The sequence below is a fragment of the Primulina eburnea genome, chromosome 16 (genome assembly GCF_022965805.1).
Source record: "Primulina eburnea isolate SZY01 chromosome 16, ASM2296580v1, whole genome shotgun sequence".
NCBI classification, from domain to species: Eukaryota; Viridiplantae; Streptophyta; class Magnoliopsida; order Lamiales; family Gesneriaceae; genus Primulina; species Primulina eburnea.
In genome coordinates this window covers 23,080,685-23,102,584 of record NC_133116.1, presented here as the reverse complement: position 1 = coordinate 23,102,584, position 21,900 = coordinate 23,080,685, and the positions used below count along the sequence as shown (strand labels likewise).

General features: G+C 40.7%; 1 protein-coding gene across 1 annotated transcript; it reads left to right on the top strand.

Moving 5' to 3' along the window:
• Window positions 1–21,137: 21,137 nt before the first annotated feature.
• LOC140816123 (uncharacterized) lies at window positions 21,138–21,593 on the top strand. Its single transcript, XM_073175189.1, has one exon. It carries the CDS (start codon window positions 21,138–21,140, stop codon window positions 21,591–21,593), a length of 456 nt encoding a protein of 151 aa, XP_073031290.1.
• The last annotated feature ends 307 nt before the right edge of the window (window positions 21,594–21,900 follow it).

Here is a 21,900-nt window from a genome sequence, read left to right as displayed (position 1 = left end):
GATCTACATCGTCTCCCGAATAGAGCTTCAAACGGTGCCATCCCGATACTCGTCTTAAAACTATTGTTATAAGAAAATTCCACCAATGGTAAGGCATCTTGCCATCCCATTCTGAAGTCCATCACAACAGCACGCATCATATCCTCTAAAGTTTGAATCGTACGCTCAGTCTGGCCATCAGTTTGTGGATGATAATCAGTACTCATAGCCAAACGCGTACCCATCGCTTCTTGAAAACTACCCCAGAATTTAGAAGCAAATCTGGGATCACGATCAGATACAATCGAGACTGGCACACCGTGCAGTCTCACAATATTCTCAATGTATAAACGGACCATTCTCTTATAAGGATAAATCCGCTCATACGGAATAAAATGTGCAGATTTCAAAAGCCGATCAATAATGACCCAAATAGCATCACAACCCTTGGGCGAACGAGGTAAATGAGTCACAAAATCCATAGCAATATGTTCCCAATTCCATTTTGGGATTTCAAGACTATGGAGCAATCCTCCAGGTTTCATTCTCTCGGCTTTCACTTGCTGGCAGAGAAGACATTTCGAAATAAACTCAGCAATGTCCTTCTTCATACGTCTCCACCAGAATTGAGGTCTCAAAGTCAAATACATTTTCCGACCTCCAGGGTGAATACTGTATTTGCTACAATGTGCTTCTCGAAGAAGGGCAGATCTCAAATCAGAGTTAAAAGGAACTACCAGCCGACCATTAAGTCGTAAAGAACCATCAGAAGAAATCTAAAATCCAGACTGATGTCCTGCAGATACAAGTTCTTTCGACTTTTGGATCTGAGCATCGCTTCGTTGAGCCTTTCGTATTTTCGATATCAAATTCGGCTCAATTTGCAATGCTGAGATAGTGACAAAATTCCAATTCGAGTGAAAAGTCCAACCAGAAGTACATATATCCTCGTGTACTTTGGCGACACTGACAGAAGCTAAAACAGAATCATAAACTTTACGGCTCAGGGCATCCGTAATAACATTCACCGATCCAGGGTGATATTGAATCTCACAATCAAAATCTTTTAGGAGATCCATCCACCTGCGTTGCCTCATATTCAAATCAGATTGAGAAAAGAGGTATTTCAGACTTTTATGGTCCGAATAGATAACAAACTTTTCTCCATACAAATAATGACGCCAAATCTTCAAAGCAAACACAATGGTGGCCAATTCAAGATCATGAACAGGATAACGTGTTTCATGAGATTTCAATTGACGAGATGCATAAGCAACCACTTTGCCATGTTGCATCAAAACACAGCCCAAACCTTTACCAGACGCATCTGTACTCACCACAAATCCTCCGGTACATGAGGGAATAGTAAGCACAGGTGCTGTGGTTAATCTCGTCTTCAATTCAAGAAAACTAGCTTTACATTCATCTGACCAAATGAATCGCTGATTCTTCTGTGTCAGTTGAGTAATAGGTTTAGCTATCTTTGAAAATCCTTCTATAAAGCGACAATAATATCCCGCTAAACCCATGAAGCTACGAATCTCAGGAACATTCGTAGGTCTTGGCCAATTCAATACAGCTTCGACCTTCGCAGGATCAACAGATATGCCATGTCTCGAAATGACGTGGCCTAAAAATACCACTTTGTCCATCCAGAATTCACATTTGGACAATTTGGCATACAAATGACTAGTACGAAGAGTTTGAAGTACCAGTCTCAGATGTTCAGCATGCTCCTTTTTTGATTTCGAATAGACAAGAATATCATCGATAAATACAATAACGAATCGGTCTGGATAATCTCGAAAGCCCGATTCATTAAATTCATAAAAATAGCAGGAGCATTTGTAAGATCAAAAGGCATAACCAAGAATTCATAGTGGCCATACCTCGTACGAAAAGCAGTTTTGGGTACATCTTCGTCTCGAACTCGTACTTGATGATACCCAGAACAAAGATCAATCTTCGAGTATACAGAAGTACCCTGAAGTTGATCAATTCAGCTGCCTATAATCGATACACATTTGCATAGTACCATATTTCTTCTGAACAACTAAAACTGGAGCTCCCCAAGGTGATACACTCGGTCGAATATATCCCTTATCGAGAAGATCCTGTAATTGTTCTTTCAATTCCAGATGTGCCATGCGATAAGGAGCTTTAGAAATAGGTGCAGTCCCCGGCACAAGATCAATACTAAACTCAACTTCTCGATGAGGAGGAAAATCAGGAATCTCATCGGGAAATACATCTGGAAACTCTTTCGCAACTGGAATCTCAGATAAAGAAGACTCCTTCTTCGAAATATCAATAGTGTAGATAAGATAACCATCATCTCCGCTAGTCAACAATCGAGACATTTCCAAGGAAGATACCAATGGAATTTTGGCTTGGGAATCCTTGCCATAAAAATTCCACTTGGGTCCATCAATAGGTCGAAATCGAACCACTCCATGACAACAATCAACAGTAGCTCGATTCGTCATCAATATATCCATGCCAACAATACAATCTAAGTCGTGCATTGGGAGGACAATCAAATTCAGAAATACCACGTTATCCTCATATATCAATACACAATTATGCACATCTTTTTCAGACAAAATAATCTTTCCTGCTTCTGGGACGCAGGGCAAGCTACTGAGCTGACACTTAAGGTGGAGGAGTATACTGAGGACCTCCTCGCCTTAATCCAGCATCAGCTACCTTGGCTCATTCAACTACCTCTGCGTAGCTGGTAGGCAATCCAGAAACAACATATGTATACAAAGCAGGATGTAAGCCATTTACAAACCCGTTATATTTTGCCCTCGCATTCCCAGCCACGTGAGGTTCATACTTCAACAGAGTGGAAAACTTCGAAGCATACTCTGCAACAGACATCGTTCCCTGCTGCAGATTATTGAATTCATTCTCCTGAGCAGTATAATAGGAAGGAGGGGAATACTGCTCCAAAAACTGGGCCTTGAAGACATCCCAAGTGACTTCAGTTCCGGTCTCTTTCAATCCAATCTCAGCGGCTTCCCACCAAGATTTAGCTCGGTCTTTCAGTTGATACAAAGCAAGTTTCAGTCTCCGAGCCTTGGAATACTCAACAATATTAAACAAGTGCTCGATATCCTTTAGCCATGCCTCGGCTCTTTCAGCACTCTCAGTGCCAAAGAACCTCGGTGGTTTCAGATCCGGGAATCGAGCCATCAAAACATCCATGGAAAACCCTTCAAATTGCCCAACAATCCTCTCAGTACTGCTACTCGCAGTTTCATTTGTGTGATCCATCTACAAATCAAAAGATGAATATCACAAATTCATATCAATTTCATAATCTCATCACCTCATATCATCAATCTCATCAGATACTTACTCAAATCAAATCACATAAGAGCAAGTAATACAAATAAGTCAAACACATACGCACAATTCATTTGTGCCTATTCAAGTGTACACAAGACTCAATAGAGCATTCCCAGCCATGCTCTGATACCATACTATGTGGGGCCCTTAGCTCCTAATCGTTATTACAATGCAATCTGATTAGGGTTAAGTAATCACAGCGGAAAACGAGTTTAAATTTTCTTTACAATGAGCCCAAGTCATTTTATTTTAATACTAAAAATAGTATTTAATCTCAACTCATAAAACACGCCCACACGTAATCAAAACCAATCACATACAAACATATCATATCCTCGGGAGATGCCTCGGTATATAGATACATATACATATATACTGGGAACAAAACATAAACATAAAACCTCAGCCCAAGCTGTGGCTCCCTCCAGAAGTACCCTCTCCGGTCTCCTGATATCCTGGAGTACCTGCTATTGTCCACACACAAAGACAACAACAGCCCCCCTTGGGGGTGAGCAAAGCTCTGTATGGAACAACCAATCATATATACCACAGATATCTAAACAATGATATATGGTATGAATGCATGTATGTCGTGGAGGTATCAGGTCAAATGCCCATCCACTGAGCACATGTCAGAATCAATCGAATCGCTATCAAATCAAATCAATGCTCGAGCTGGCACACCGGCCGATATGAGAATACACGTATGATAGCGTCGGCAAAGCGCCATCAAATCCCACATCTCATATCCAATCATATGGGGCCACAATTGTCTATGCTTCACGGGTCATATAATACCGGCATAGCGATTGTGTTCACAAACCCCGGAATCCAATCCAATCATATCAAGGTATCCAAGGATCATAGCTCAACGTGTATGTCATGTATCGATGTATGCATCAAACAATGTGTGTTAACAAAACATTTATTTTGTACATCGATACTCAAATCTCAATGTCATGTATGCCACATCAAATCATCAAATAGGCACATAGACACGTATTCCAATCCAATCAATCCAACATATATCATATAATACAGATACATGTCGTATGTTACCCGGTCGCAACATACCTCAATTCTTCGTTTCCAGTTGATGTAGTCTGAAGATATTGATATAATACTTTATCTACATCAATAACATACTCATTCCAATCAATAACATACTCCAAACTCATTAATATGAGTTTCAAATATCATTTGAAACTTCAAAAATTCATATCAAATCGAAATCAGAACATAATTCAATTCCGACTTCAAAACTTAGTTTCTTGTCAGTTATTCTACCACATATATAACCGACACATAATTTTTCAATCTCAATCAAATGATTAAAATTCTCTAATTATAATAAATTGAGAATGATTCACAATAACATCACTTTAATCATCTCTTCTTCGTTAAAATCATACACTATTCAATAATCTTCAATTCAGTATGATTTAACAATTTATCGGATTTATTCCAAAAATCGACGAATTTCAAACATCACCAAAACTATGAAATTTATACCTCAAATCGAAGACCTCGTGTCAACGACCCTAGATCTGAAGTCGGTTCGTTGATTGGATAAACCGATAAGTCGCAAAATCAAAAAAAAAATAATCAAAAACCTTATATCTATTTCTTCTCTCCTCTACTGTAAAATTTCGATCAACTTTACGTGTATGAATTTCATTCACCGTAAAGTTGAGTTTATCTTTTTCTATTTTTATTTTTTTTAATATTATATTATATTATATTATTATATTAATAATAATATAATACAATATAATATATACTATTTAACATTTTAACTTCGGTATATCCCTTCGGATCAGTCAAACAATCAAATTTTCCAAAACTCAAAACATAAAATTTTATATCTTTGAGTTTTCTACGTCATATCCAAATCTCAAATCATTTGGGCTTCATATGAAAAAGATATGCCACTATTTACCATTTTGCCCTTAAAATTAATTCATTATTTTTCAACTTATCTACGAAAACGCCATCAAAATAAATTGAATATTTTACAACTTATTTACCAAAATGCCATCAAAGCTATTTTAGTCTCGGGGTCTCACAAAAATCATCCTTCATCCCAGATCATTGGAGAGACATTTGAAGGAATGCAAACTAGAAGAAAGGAGAAAATAGATTATCGAAAAATGATTGGTCTAGTATGCATGACGTCCGTCTACTCTCAGGTAAGCCATTCTTGTTTTGTCTCCCTAATTGAACCCAAAAATGTTAATGAAGCTTTAAAAGATGAATTCTGGGTCAATGCTATGCATGAGGAACTTGAACAATTTGTTAGGAATGATGTGTGGGATTTGGTACCTAGACCCGATAATGTGAATGTTATTGGAACCAAATGGATCTTTAAAAACAAAACTGATGAATATGGAATTGTTGTGAGAAATAAAGCTAGGCTAGTGGCTCAAGGGTATACTCAAATTGAAGGGATTGATTTTGATGAGACATTAGCCCCTGTTGCTCGAATTGAATCAGTCCGACTGTTACTTGCTATTGCTTGTCACATGGACATAAAATTATATCAAATGGATGTGAAAAGTGCATTTTTGAATGGCATTTTGAAAGAAGAAGCGTATGTAAGCCAACCTAAAGGATTTGAAGATCCACACCACCCGAACCATGTCTACAAGTTGAAGAAGGCACTGTATGGGCTTAAGCAGGCTCCACGGGCATGGTATGGTAAGCTTACGGAATATCTGCTTTACTTGGGCTTCAAACGAGGTGAGGTTGATAAAACCCTTTTTATTATAAAGTCAAAGCATGATATACTTGTGTGTTAAATTTATGTGGATGACATAATTTTTTGAGCTTCTTCTCAAAAGCATGTTACTGATTTTGTTAATTGTATGTCTACCACATTTGAAATGAGCATGGTAGGGGAATTGAGTTTCTTTCTTGGCTTACAAATTAAACAAAAGCATGATAGTATCTTTCTATGTCAATCTAAGTATGCCAAGAATGTGGTAAAGAAATTTGCTGCCGAGAACACTAAACACTTGAAAACTCCAATGGGGTCGACTGAAAAATTGTCCAAAGATGATGTTGCCACCGGTGTTGACAACACCCAGTATCGCAGCATCATAGGCAGTCTCCTTTACTTGAGTGCAAGTCGTCCCGAAATTATGTTTAGTATATGTTTGTGTGCCAGGTACCAGGCTGATCCTAAAGTCACTCATTTGAAAGCTGTTAAAAGAATTTTGCGATATATATCTGGAACAGTTGACTTAGGCTTGTGGTACACCAAAGAAACAAACACCAATTTAGTGGGATTTAGCGATGCTGACTGGGCTGGAAATTTAGATGATAGAAAAAGTACCACTGGTGGATGTTTCTATCTTGGTAACAATTTGGTGTCATGGTATAGTAGAAAGCAAAATTGTGTATCTCTGTCCACTGCTGAATCTGAATATGTTGCAGCCGCGAGCTGCTGTTCACAACTTTTGTGGATGAATCAAATGATTAAAGATTATAGATTCAACAGTGACACCTTAATTGTATACTGTGACAACTCAAGTGCAATTGATATTTCAAAAAACCCAGTACAACACTCTAACGAAACACATAGACATTAGACATCATTTTATTCGAGATTTGGTTGAGAAGGGTATAATTCGAATGGAATTTATTAGAAATGAGAACCAACTGGCTGATATCTTTACAAAACCATTGGACTTTGAGAGATTTTCCAATCTTAGGAAGTCTCTCAGCTTGTGTGCACAATGATCACTCACGGATGTTGTCCTCGGTGTTACAACACCCGCGGACAACACCCAGCATGCATGTGCATTTTATTTTTATGATGCTAGACATATTGCATACATCCTGCTTTGTATGAAGCCTGTACAAGTGTAGGATACTGAATGGCGTGCTCTCAGTTGTGAATCAAACTTTCCATCAAAATTCTCCAAAGTATGGTGTGTGCTCAATCTAAGTCATAAAGCTGTTGAGGATGATTGTGTACCACATGATCGTGTCCAATGTAGATAATGACTTAGAAAATTCTTGAGCAATATGGTGAAAAATAGAAAAGAGGATAAAATAGAACAAAAAAAATGTTTAGAAGAAAATGGAAAAAGCTACCTAGAAGAGTCCAATGAAGACCGTTCTTCTAGTGTGGGAGCTACCACTTCTAAGTCAAAATGCAGATGGAAAAAGCTACCTAGAGGAGTCCTATGAAGACCGTTCTTCTAGAGTGGGAGCTACTATGTCTGAATTAAACATGTTCAAGAAAGTTTGAGTCCAATCTGTGAGTGTTGCCAAAAGGTGTTGCCAATACCTAAGTACAGACTGATCACTGTTTAATCACATGTGTGTGTATTTCATTTCTTTGATCATATTTTAGGCATAAACTTAGGTCATTCATACTGCTGTTTTGTGAATTCATCATGTCCAGTGGGCTACCAGTTTTTGATTCATGAAATTCGAAGAACACCCTAACCAACGTAATTTTGAAATATCTTGATTGCTAATTGTTTGTGGGGTTAATTCGATCTATTGCTGACTGGTTACTTGAAATAATAATTACACTGGTTCAGAAAAGTTACCGTTGGGTGAGAGGAAAAACTGATTCGGAAAGGTACTGTAGTCGCGGCTTAACAAAATATTACCGTTGGAGAGTAGTGCGTAAATACTTACGGGGGAATCAGGAATAGCTTTACTGTTTACTCTTTCCCTCACATTCTAAAATTATTGTCTACCCTTACTGTTCAGATTTCGCGCAAACCATCTGTGCTCTTCGCAAGTTCTTGTGCTCTTCGAATTGTTTTCTGCCTCTTTGCTTCTTTATTTTGCAGATGGCTGGCTTCGATCCTCAAGACATAAGGAGTGAAATGGCTGCGAGTATGGGTGTTGAATCACCAGTCACAACACCCTCTGCCGAAGCAAATATCGAGGGGAAGGAAATTGTGCGTGTACCAGACGAACCAATGCCACTGGAGGTTATCGTCCCTGGGGAACCTGGGAACGAGATCAATGTTGAGAATCCTCCGGATTTCGAAGCTTTGAATAAAGAGTTTCCTCCTGCCCCAATGCGCAGAAGGTCAAAGAGACAAGTAGGGTTCGACCCTGACTTTGTTCCAACCAAGAAACCACGGGCATCTACATCTTCTAATCTTCTGGACACTGATTTCTCATCGGGGGACGACTCCGATTGTAATGCCCTAGATTTTATATCATGGTAAGCAAAGATTATTGAAGTTAAATTGATATAATTATAGACGGGCTATTACGAGACCAGATTGGCCAAACATTTAGAGTATACAATTTTTGGGGCAGAGTTGTTGGCGCCCGAGAGGTAAAGATCGACCGCTCGAGCGCCAGTGTTCACTAAGATCACGTCGCGGGCAGAAGAGTTGGCACCCGGGCTGTAGATTATTACCGCCCGAGCGCCAAAGGTGTATTCCGGAAAAGCGTGGATAGAACCTACCGCGCTCGAGCGGTAGATTTGCACCGCTCGAGCGCCGCCTGAATTGTGTGAAAATAAGCCACGTTTCTTTAACCGGCAACTTGGATATATATATGAATTTACAAGCAACGAAATGATTCAGAAATAAGGAAAAGGGTCGAGGGAGGTTTGTGAAAAATCCTTACGCCTTTATATTTCAATCCGTCCGTTAGATTTTAAATCCGACTTCGGTATTGTGTTCCTAGCAACGCAGGCTTCAACTGGACGTAAGTTTTACTACGTTTTGACATGTTTTGAAATATGATGTTGTTAGAATTGAATACACGTCATATATGTTGTTCTTGACATGTTAGACAGCGTAGAATCGAAGTCAGATTAAGAAACGGACTGAATATGAAATTGTTATGAATTTCAGAATGAAATTGACTGAGAATTGATACCAGATTTGTACAGTGGTTGATTGTAAATGATTGGAATTGATATAGACTGATATAATATTATCAGTATCGCAAGATTGTACTGTTGTACCGTCAGAATGTGATTAAACAGAGATGTTGTGATTTGATTAGAATATTGATACAAAATATGTTGATATTGTCATTGCCAGATTGAACAGTGACAGACTTGGAATCAAGACTTTGATTGTATCAGATCGACAGCAAGAAATGTATAAATAAATGTTGATTCGGGATTGCACAACTCGAGTTAGGTTTGACTTGGGTTTCCCTAAATCACATACTTTATTTTATTGCATTGATATTTGCAGATTATCAGATTGATATGTTAATGTATTGACTTAGAACAGAGTCAGAGTCCGAGTCTAGGGCAGACCGCCTAGCTAGGGCAGAACCGCCGAGTCTTTCTCAGAACCGATAAGACTCTAGATTTACGGTGTATCGAAGAGCTTTAGATGTAGATCGACTTCTATCTCAGACACTCGATACAGCATACCAAAGTCTAAATTAGATTGGGATCCCTAGATTTGAGATAAGATAAGATCAGATCACGAGTCATTGATTCATGTAGTCAGACTAGATACATGTTTTGATGTTTGTTTATGCTTTTATATATGTTTTATATGATTGCATTTAATACATTGTTTATACTGGGATATTTATATCTCACCGGAGTTATCCGGCTGTTGTCTTGTTTGTATGTGTGCATGACAACAGGTGGGACAGGTATAGGGTCACAGAGATGAAGACAGACCGAGATTAGAGTGGTGATACCGGACTTGGACTAGAGCTAGGGTTTAAACACTTGATAGTAGTTGTTGAACCTGAGTTATGTATGATTGTATATTTTATCAGATTTATACTTTTATACTGATATGTATAAGAGTTTGATTCCATTACCTTCCGCATTTAAAAAAAAAAATTTTAGACCCTGTTTATTATAATTGATTTGGTCCCAATGACGATTAAGAACATGATTAGCGTCCGGGTCCCCACAACAGGTGGTATCAGAGCGATAGATCCTTTAGTCTAAGATAGAAGAGGCTAGTGAGCGGGGTAGATTGAGGTTTTCTTTCCTGCTTTTGAATGCTAGCATGTCTTACTGCTTTATTACATGTTACTTGTTTATCTGATGTGATATAGTAATATGTTTGATTGAGATTGGATCAGTACTGATTCTAGATCAGCAGTAAGATGATCAGAGGAGGATTGAAACAGAATTGTTGTACTTGTTACTAATCTATTTGATTATTAGATATGACTCCGAGAAGAGTACCAGAACAGGGAAGTACCTCAAATCCTCCAATGGATGTCACACCGACTCCAATGGAAACGTTACTGAAACGATTTCAGTCTTTTCATCCGCCGACTTTGAAAGGAACAAAGAACGCTGTGGAGTGTGAGAGTTGGCTCGATGATATAGAAATGTTGTTCGAATCCTTGGAGTATACAGATGAGAAGAGGGTGAAATTAATTGGACACCAGTTACACGACGTTGCCAAGGACTGGTGGATTACTAGAAAGAGAGCCATGGAGCATAGAGGTACGATGATTACCTGGAATATATTTAGAACTGAATTTTATCAACGATTCTTTCCAGTGTCGTACCGGAAGGACAAGGGGGCGGAGTTTGCCAATCTAAAGCAAGGACAGATGAACATAGAAGAGTACGTGTCAAAGTTCTCCTCCTTGCTGAAATTTGCTCCACATGTGGCTGACAGCGAAGAAGCTACTGCTGACCAGTTCATCAATGGCTTGAACCCCGACATTTTCACATTGGTGAACACAGGGCGACCGAATAACTTCACTGATGCCCTGAACAGAGCCAAGGGAGCAGAAGCCGGTCTGATGAGACAGAAAGGGGCTTCATTTGTGCCTCCAGCACCGAGACCACAGCAACCACCTCCCAGATTTGAGGGTGGCAGCAGTAGTGGAGGAAAGAAAGAATTTTTGAAAGCCAGGAGAAAGCAATTCAAGAAATCTGGCAGTAGTTCTTCCAGCTCCGGTGGTTCCAGACAGAGCCAGAGTTACACTGGAGTTTATTGCAAGACTTGCGGAGGAAGACATGCTACTGAGCAATGCCAGGGAGTGACTGGTAGTTGCAATTTCTGTAAACAGCCGGGACACTTTGCTAAAGTGTGTCCACAGAGAGGTTCGCAGAGAACTCAGGGGGCCGAGTCATCAGGATCAGCAGAACAGACTGAGAGACGATCAGCTGCTGTTCACACATTTCAGCCAGCGCCAGCTCAGTCACAGCAGAGGCCAGGAGGAAGCCAGACAGTTGGTCAGCCTCCTAGACAGCAGGCCAGAGTCTTCGCTTTGACCGAGGAGCAGGCTCAGGAAGCACCAGATGACGTGGTGGCAGGTAACTGTTCTTTATGTTGTTACTCTGCTTACGTATTAATTGATACCGGTGCTTCACACACATTTATTTCTGAACCATTTGCATTGAGTCATGCATTGCCTGTAGAGTATTTAGCTACTGTAGTATCGATATCTTCGCCTTTGGGGATAGGTTTGATATCTGTAAATTCTGTTAAGCATTGTGTACTACAGTATGACAGGCATGAGATTGAATTAGATTGCATCGTACTTGGGTTGTCAGATTTTGATTGTATTGTCGGTATTGACATGCTAACCAAGTACAGAGCGACTGTTGATTGTTTCCACAAGATAGTGAGATTCAGACCAGATATGGCTGACGAGTGGAAATTTTACGGTAAGGGTTCTAGACCGAGAATTCCTTTAATATCCGTATTATCTATGACTCGATTGTTACAGAAAGGAGCAGAAGGATTCCTTGTATATTCAGTAGATTTACTGAAGTCGAGTCCAGCATTGGCAGATCTGCCAGTGGTACGTGAATTTGCTGACGTCTTCCCAGACGAGATCCCGGGATTACCTCCAGTTAGGGAGATAGACTTCAGCATTTAACTGATGCCAGGTACAGTACCGATCTCTAGAGCTCCGTACAGAATGGCACCAGTTGAACTGAAAGAATTGAAAGACCAGCTTGAAGACTTACTGGCCAAGGGGTACATCAGACCGAGTGTTTCTCCTTGGGGTGCTCCAGTACTATTCGTAAGAAAGAAAGATGGTTCGATGAGACTCTGCATCGACTATCGGCAACTGAACAAGGCAACGATAAAGAATAAATATCCTTTGCCTCGTATAGATGATTTATTCGATCAGTTGCAGGGTTCTTCAGTGTATTCCAAGATCGATTTAAGATCGGGATATCATCAGCTGAGAGTCAGAGATTCTGATATCTCAAAGACGGCATTCAGAACCAGGTATGGACACTATGAATTTATTGTCATGCCGTTTGGTCTGACGAATGCTCCAGCTATATTTATTGGATTGATGAACCGTATATTCCAGAAATATCTCGATGATTTTGTGATTATTTTCATCGATGATATTTTGATTTATTCAAAGAATATGAGTGAGCATGCTGAGCATCTAAGAACTGTGTTGCGAATTCTAAGGGCTGAGAAGTTATATGCTAAACTGTCGAAATGTGAGTTTTGGCTAAGACATGTAGTATTTCTGGGTCATATTATATCTAGAGATGGTATATCAGTTGATCCCAGTAAAGTGGAAGCCGTGATTTCTTGGCCAAGACCGACATCAGTACCCGAAATTCGCAGTTTCATGGGTTTAGCAGGATAGTACCGTCGTTTCATTAAAGATTTCTCGAGTATAGCTAAACCATACACTCAGCTGACTCAGAAGAATGCTCCATTTGTTTGGTCTGAAGAATGTGAGACCAGTTTTCTGGAATTGAAGAAGAGGTTGACCAGTGCACCGGTGTTGACTATTCCATCCGGTACTGGTGATTTTGTGGTTTATTGCGACGCTTCTCACAAAGGGTTGGGATGTGTGCTGATGCAACGAGGGCATGTTATCGCTTATGCTTCAAGACAGCTTAAACCACATGAGACTCGTTATCCAATTCATGATCTAGAATTGGCAGCCATTGTCTTTGCATTAAAGATATGGCGACACTATCTTTATGGTGAAAAGTTTGAGATATATTCTGATCATAAGAGTTTGAAATATCTGTTTTCACAATCCGAATTGAATATGAGACAACGAAGATGGCTTGATTTGCTTAAAGATTTGATTATGAAATCAAATACTATCCAGGAAAGTCTAATGCAGCAGCCGATGCACTGAGTCGAAAGGTATGTTCTTTATCTTTGTCGACGATCGGTGTTTCAAATTTGATAGAAGACTGCTGTTTGTCTGGATTAGCATTTGACAAATATTATAGACTATTGAGACTTTATACGGTACAAATAGAACCAGAGTTGATCTTAAGAATTAAGGCAGCTCAGAAAGTTGATCAGAATGTACAGAAATCAGTATCAATGGTTAGAATAAGACATCGATCAGAATATCAGGTACGTGACAACGTCTTGTATGTGAATAATCGTCTGGTTGTGCCGAATGTTTCAGATTGGAGACGACAGATATTGTCTGAAGCGCACCACAGTCGATTCAGTATTCATCCTGGTGGCAGAAAGATGTACAATGATTTGAAAAGACAGTTCTGGTGGAAACAAATGAAGACTGATATTGCCAAATTTGTTTCCAAATGTCTGAATTGCCAGCAGGTGAAGGCAGAAAGAAAGAAACCAGGAGGATTATTACAGAGTTTGTCCATTCCTGAATGGAAATGGGATCACGTTTCCATGGATTTTGTGACACAGTTGCCACGTTCCTCCCGAGGTTGTGATGCGATTTGGGTCGTGATTGACAGATTGACCAAATCCGCATGTTTTATTCCGTACAGGATAACGTACAGATTTGACCAGATGGCTGAGATCTATGTCAGAGAAGTGGTCAGATTACATGGAGTACCGAAGTCTATTGTATCAGACCGTGATCCTCGGTTTACTTCGCACTTCTGGCAGAGTTTGCAGCAGGCTCTCGGTACGAAGTTACATCTGAGTACTGCATATCATCCACAGACCGACGGACAGTCAGAACGGACTATCCAGAAACTGGAGGATATGCTAAGGGCAGTAGTGCTAGATTTTAGCACTAATTGGCAAGATGCATTGCCTCTTTGTGAATTTTCGTACAACAACAGCTATCAGACGAGTATTGAGATGGCACCATTTGAAGCGTTATAGGGAAAGAAGTGCAGATCCCCTCTCTATTGGGATGATATCTCTGAAGTACCTGAGATTGGACCAGATATGATCAGAGATATGACAGAAAAAGTGAAGCTAATTCGAAATAAAATGAAGGCAGCACAAGACAGACAGGCCAAATATGCCAATGTTCGACGTAGACCGTTGGTATTTGAGGTTGGAGACCGAGTATTTTTGAAGATTTCACCTTTCAGAGGAGTTGTCAGATTTGGCAAGAAAGGGAAACTGTCTCCACGATACATCGGGCCTTATGAGATTCTCGAGAAGATAGGAGATCGTGCCTATTGATAAGTGCAATTTTTGCACTTAATTTACATTAGAATCCATTATGAATTATGCGAGTTTCGAACAGGATTATGCGTTTTTTGGTTTGTTTTTGTTGTCATTTCAGGAATAGAGAAAATAGCGAACACGAGGCCAAGTGGACCAAGAAGCGCACGACCACGAGCACATCACCGGACAGATATGTGCGCGCGGCCGCGCCACTTCACGCGCAGGCGCGTGCACACCCATACAAATGCAAGACCAGTGAGTCGCGCGCCATCGTGCCACATCACGCGCACCCGCGCGCGCACAGAAGAAGCGAATGCACAGTAGCTTGCGCGCGGGCGCGCGAGATTACGCGCAACCGTGCGTACACATGCACGACCAGACACAGCAGCTCGCGCGCGATCGCGCCATTTCACGCGCTACCGCGCGCACACACCCGAGAAGAGCACGCGACCGCGCGACATCACGCGCTACCGCGCGCACACACCCGAGAAGAGCACGCGACCGCGCGACATCACGCGCACCTGCGCGAGCCAACACACGGCAGACGAGCAGCAACATACGCGCAATAGCGCCATTTCACGCGCCACCGCGCGCACACCGCGTCCAGATTGAGTATAAATGCGCGATTCTTAGGTCAGAATTGGGGGCAGCCGTTTTGGTAGAGAAAACACCTCGGAGGGCTGGAGAAATCAAGAGACGAAGATCCGAAACGCGAAGATCGATCGCAGATACGAAGAACGACGGATCTGGACACAGAGACGACACTTCGGATTTGTCTTTTATCTTTCGTTTTTATATTTTCGTGTAACTCAATGTCTGAGTCTTCAAACATGCATTGTGTTTATTTAGATTTCGTGATGAACTAAATTCCCATTCTAGAGAATGACGTAGCTCTGTTGATACGATGACTTGACACCGTTGTTTATGTGATTGAATTCCGCTTTCGTTTAATTGTGTTCTCTGCGTTTACTGCACTGCAATTTACTGGCCATAAATTGTTTGTTGTTTGATTAATCTTATAACTCGGGAGAAGGACTAAGATTATAGATCATTAGAGACACATCGTTAAATGTTTATAGCGTTCGGAAGGCGTATAACTTTAGCGAGGCTTGGTAAGAACATTGTTTGCAATTATCTATGAAACGTAGATTCGAATTAGGAATAATTGAATCGAAGTTGATAGATACACTTTATTCGTCACTTGGGAAAGGGGGAATAAAACAATCTAAGGGTTCTTGGCCATTAATTGATTGGAATTTAGGAATATAAATTAAACTGTGAATAGTTATCGTGGAAACTTTGTGAAATCATTTCTCTAGATACTTTCTCTCATTATTATCTCTCGATTCGGTGACTTAATTACTTCATTGTTTTCAGTTAATTCATTCAACCAAACCAACCGTTTATTCAATTTCTCTAAATAAAGTTGAGACTATTTTAATTACAAGAATTGATATACAATTTTACACACACTCCTCGTGGGATCGATATCTGTACTCTAACCAGTACTAAAACTTGACACCGTACACTTGCGGTAGGAAAACGCTCAACAAGTTTTTGGCACCGTTGCCGGGGAGTGTCAAATTTGAATTTATATCAGTATTGTTACCAATTAGTCTGGATTTTAATTTAGAGCTTTTATCTTTCTTTTATCTTATATTGATTAAGCGTTTTATTTTTCTTCCTGTTTGACAGTGTATGCTAAGATCGCAAAACTCAGACTTGCTTATTTTTGATCCGAAGATCGAAAGGACTGCGAGAAGATTAAGAAAAGCAAGAAGAGAGGAGATTCAAGCAATGGCTGAGAACAGAGAAAATGACAGACGCGACCAACCAGAGGCGATTCCTATAAGAGATCACTTCCGACCAGTGATCGGCAATCATTACTCTGGGATTGCAAGAGGAACAATCAACGCCAATAATTTCGAATTGAAGCCCGCTCTAATCAATATGGTTCAGCAAAACCAGTTTGCTGGAACAGCCACATCTGATCCTCATGTTCACCTGAGAACTTTCTTGGAGATAACGGACACGGTAAAGATTAATAATGTTTCTGATGATATTATCAGACTGCGTTTGTTTCCGTTTTCTCTCAGGGATCAAGCACGAGGATGGCTACAATCGCTTCCCTTGGGAAGCATCACGACATGGCATGAGCTAGCCACGAAATTCTTAGCGAAATACTTTCCCCCTGCAAAATCTGCCCAGTTCAAGATTGAGATCAGCACGTTTAGGCAGACTGAATTCGAACAACTGTATGAGGCATGGGAAAGATACAAGGAGCTGTTGAGAAAATGCCCAAATCATGGATTCGAAGACTGGGTGCAGATTGAGTTATTCTACAACGGTCTAAATGGGCAAACAAGTGGAACAGTGGATGCTGCAGCTGGTGGCACGATCTTTGCCAAATCTCCTGAGCAAGCTTATGACTTGCTCGAACAGATGACGATAAACAGCTACCAGTGGCCGTCGGAAAGGGCAGGAGTAAAAAGGACAGCTGGAGTTTATGCGGTGGATCCTATTACGTCACTCACTGCGCAGGTATCTGCATTGACCACTCAAATAGCCGCGATGAACAAAGTGAGTACATCTGACATCGAGGGTCCATCGATGGTTACTGAGGAACTATCCACCCCTGAAGAAGCACAGTATATCAATAACAGAAATCAGGGTGGATATGGAGGATATAGAGGTAACCCTCCCCCTAACACTTATCATCCTGGATTAAGAAATCACGAAAACTTTTCTTATGCAAACAATAAAAATGTGTTGAATCCTCCACCGGGGTTCAATACATCAAAGGGGGAGGGAAAGCCTTCATTGAAAGATTTGATAGGTACATTCGTTGCTGAGTCTGGAAAAAGGATGGCGAGAACTAAATCTCGTCTTGACAATATGGAGACTCACATGGGAAACATGGGTGCCACAATGAAATCTTTGGAAACGCAAATCGGACAGTTGGCCAACACTCTAAAAGATCAGAACAAGGGGCAATTTCCCAGTAACACAGAGGTGAACCGAAAAGAGCAGTGCAAGGCAGTCACTCTGAGGAGTGGGAAGGACTTAGAGGTACACAGTCCCAAAGAGAGAGTGGACAGTGAGAAGATAGTTGAAGAAAGTGAATCGGAGGGATCCACGGCTGAAATCAAAGTTGAACCACCTCCAGTGTATAAGCCGACTCTACCCTATCCTCAGAGATTCAAGAAGAAGAATTTAGATGATCAGTTTGCAAAGTTCTTGGAAATTTTCAAGAAGATACACATCAACATACCATTTGCTGATGCTTTGGAGCAAATGCCGAATTATGCAAAGTTTATTAAAGATGTGATGTCTAAAAAAAGGAAGCTGCAAGAGTTTGAGACAGTGAAGCTTACTGAGGAGTGCAGTGCCATCCTACAAAAGAAATTACCACAAAAATTGAAAGATCCAGGGAGTTTTACTATTCCTTGTTTTATTGGTGGTTCTCATTGTAGTAAAGCTTTATGTGATTTAGGAGCAAGTATTAATTTGATGCCATTTTCTATTTTCAGGAAATTGGAGCTTGGAGAAGTTAAACCAACAACTATCACCCTACAGCTTGCAGACAGAAGTCTCACGTATCCGCGTGGGGTCGTCGAGGATGTACTGGTAAAAGTGGATAAGTTTATTTTTCCTGCTGACTTTGTGATTTTAGATATGGAAGAAGATCATGATGCTCCATTGATCTTTGGGAGACCATTCTTGGCGACTGGAAGGGCATTGATTGATGTTCAAAAGGGTGAACTCACCTTGAGAGTTGGTGGAGAAGAAGTTATGTTTAACATCTATCACGCCATGAAGGGATCAAATGAGGTAAGCACTTGTAAAAGCATTAATGTTATAGACTCATGTATGTCTCTTGATTGTGCAGGAATGAGGGATCCCTTGGAGAGCTGTCTGATAGGTGCGGCGGGAACTGTTGATGAAGATTATTGGGAAGTGAAAGAGCAATTGGTGGCTCTTGAAGCACTACAAAAAGAAAAGAGAAAAGATACACCGCACGAGGAGTTGGATGTAAATGAGAAACTAGAGGTAATACCACCTTCCCCTGAGTTGAAAGAGTTGCCAAGCCACCTGTGTTATGCTTTTTTAGGTGAGAAGTCGACGTATCCGGTAATTATATCTTCCTCCCTTTCGTGTGATGAAAAAGATAAATTATTAAGAGTGCTGAGCGAATACAAAACTGCTTTAGGATGGTCGATATCTGATATTAGGGGAATTAGCCCCACTATATGCATGCATAAAATTTTGATGGAGGAGTCGTATACTCCTTATGTGGATCACCAGAGGAGGTTGAACCCAGCAATGAAAGAGGTTGTGAAGAATGAGGTACTGAAATTATTAAATGCTGGTGTAATTTATGCTATTTCTGATAGTAGCTGGGTATCTCCTGTACAAGTAGTACCAAAAAAGGGTGGAATGACAGTGGTAAAAAATGAAAATGATGAACTAATATCTACTCGTACCGTAACTGGTTGGCGAGTATGTATTGATTATAGAAAGTTGAACAATGCCACACGAAAAGATCATTTTCAATTGCCTTTTATTGATCAGATGCTTGATAGACTTGCAGGTTATGGTCACTACTGTTTCTTAGATGGTTATTCAGGTTATAACCAAATTGCGATAGCTCCGGAAGATCAGGAGAAAACAACATTTACATGCCCCTACGGCACGTTTGCCTTTAGGAGGATGCCTTTTGGGCTATGTAATGCACCTGCCACTTTTCAGAGGTGTATGATGGCCATATTTGCAGACATGGTGGAGGAGATAATGGAAGTCTTCATGGACGACTTCTCGGTATTTGGCTCGTCATTTGATCATTGCTTACATAACTTATCCCTTGTTTTGCAGAGATGCCAAGAAAAGAACTTGGTTCTTAACTGGGAGAAATGCCACTTTATGGTCCAAGAGGGCATAGTCCTTGGACATAAAGTGTCGTCTCGGGGATTAGAAGTGGACAGAGCCAAGGTGGTTGTCATTGAAAAACTTCCTCCACCAAGGAACATCAAGGGAATAAGGAGCTTCCTTGGACACGCAGGGTTTTATCGTAGATTCATTAAAGATTTTTCTAAGATCACTAAACCCCTGTGCAATTTACTTGAAAAGGAGTCGACTTTTATATTTGATGATAATTGTTTGTAGGCATTCGAGAAGATAAAAATGGCATTGGTGACTGCACCAATTATGATAGTGCCGGACTGGGAGCAGCCCTTTGAGCTGATGTGCGATGCAAGTGACTATGCAGTAGGTGTAGTGTTGGGCCAGAGGCGTGATAAATTCTTTAGATCAATCTACTACGCAAGTCGTACCATGGATGCGGCACAGCAAAACTATACAACTACCGAAAAGGAGATGCTTGCAGTAGTATTCGCCTTTGACAAGTTCAGACCCTACTTGGTAGGTACAAAGGTAATCGTTTTCACTGATCATGCAGCTATCCGATACTTATTTGCCAAGAAGGACGCAAAGCCACGCTTGATAAGGTGGATCTTGTTGCTCCAAGAGTTTGATTTTGAAGTAAATGATAGGAAGGGATGCGAAAATCAAGTGGCTGACCACTTGTCAAGACTTGAGCTAGAAGAGAAGGAAGAAGAGGGAGCCATACAGGAGACATTTCCAGATGAGCAGCTTTTTGAGGTAAACTCTGTACTTCCTTGGTTTGCTGATATTGCGAATTTTTTGTCTTGTGGAACCCTTCCCCCAGATATGAGCTACCATCAGAAGAAGAAATTCGTCCATGATATAAAGTTCTTCTATTGGGACGATCCGTTCGTGTATAAGAGGTGTGCTGACCAAGTGATTAGGAGGTGCGTGGAAGGTCTTGAAGCGCAACAAATTTTGGAGAAGTGTCATTCTTCACCATATGGTGGACACTTTGGAGCGTCACGAACAGCGGCTAAGGTATTGCAATCCGGTTTTTATTGGCCTAGTTTGTTTAAGGACAGCTATACCTTAGTAAAATCATGTGATAGATGCCAAAGGTTAGGAAACATCTCTAGGCGTCACGAATTACCACTGACAAATATTTTGGAAGTGGAACTTTTTGACGTTTGGGGCATAGATTTCATGGGACCTTTTCCCCCTTCCTCGGGTTACTCTTATATTCTGTTAGCTGTTGATTATGTGTCGAAATGGGTGGAAGCAATCGCCACCAGTACTAATGACTCTCATGTTGTAGCGAAATTCGTACAGAAAAACATTTTCACCAGGTTTGGAACACCGAGAGCCATCATAAGTGACGAAGGTACGCATTTTTGCAATAGAATTTTCAACTCACTATTGGCCAAATATAATGTGAAGCACAAGGTGGCACTAGCATATCATCCGCAGTCGAATGGACAAGCTGAAGTATCCAACCGGGAAATTAAGCAGATACTGGAAAAGACTGTCAACACAAACCGGAGGGATTGGGCTATGAAGTTGGATGATGCGCTATGGGCTTATCGGACTGCATTCAAGACGCCTATTGGGATGTCTCCCTATCGGCTGGTATTTGGAAAAGCATGCCATCTACCATTGGAGTTGGAGCATAGGGCATTTTGGGCTGTGAAGAAGTTGAACTTTGATTTGAAAGCGTCTGGCGAAGTTAGAAAACTACAATTGAGCGAGATGGACGAATTCCGAAATGATGCATATGAGAATGCCAAGATCTACAAAGAACAGACTAAGATGTGGCATGACAAAATCATAGTTCGAAGGGAGCTCAAACCAGGACAACAGGTACTGCTGTACAACTCTCGTCTGAAGTTGTTCCCTGGTAAGCTAAAGTCGCGATGGTCGGGGCCATTTGTTTTGGAAACGGTGTCACCCTATGGAGCTGTCGAGCTAAAGTGCAATGATGGAAGAACCTTCAAAGTGAATGGACAGCGGGTTAAGCCCTACTATGGAACTGAAGTTAGGAATATCGACAGTTACAAGTTGATCTGATCAGACAGGGGTACAGTCGGGCTGATGACGTTAAACCAAGCGCTGTGTGGGAGGCAACCCGCATTTATTTATTTTCGCATTCACTCTGCCTCATTATTTCATTTCAATTTCATAGTTAATATTTTATTTTTATTTTTTTTTAATCTTCTATATTTAAGTATTAATTTGCATTTTGTTATTCTTTTGCAGGTCATTTATTTTTTTTTTAAAAAAAGATAAAGAAAGACAGACGCAAGCGCGCCCATGCGCAACATCTCGCGCGGCAGCGCGCTCAGGACCACTCGGATTTACAGAAGCTCGCGCGCCC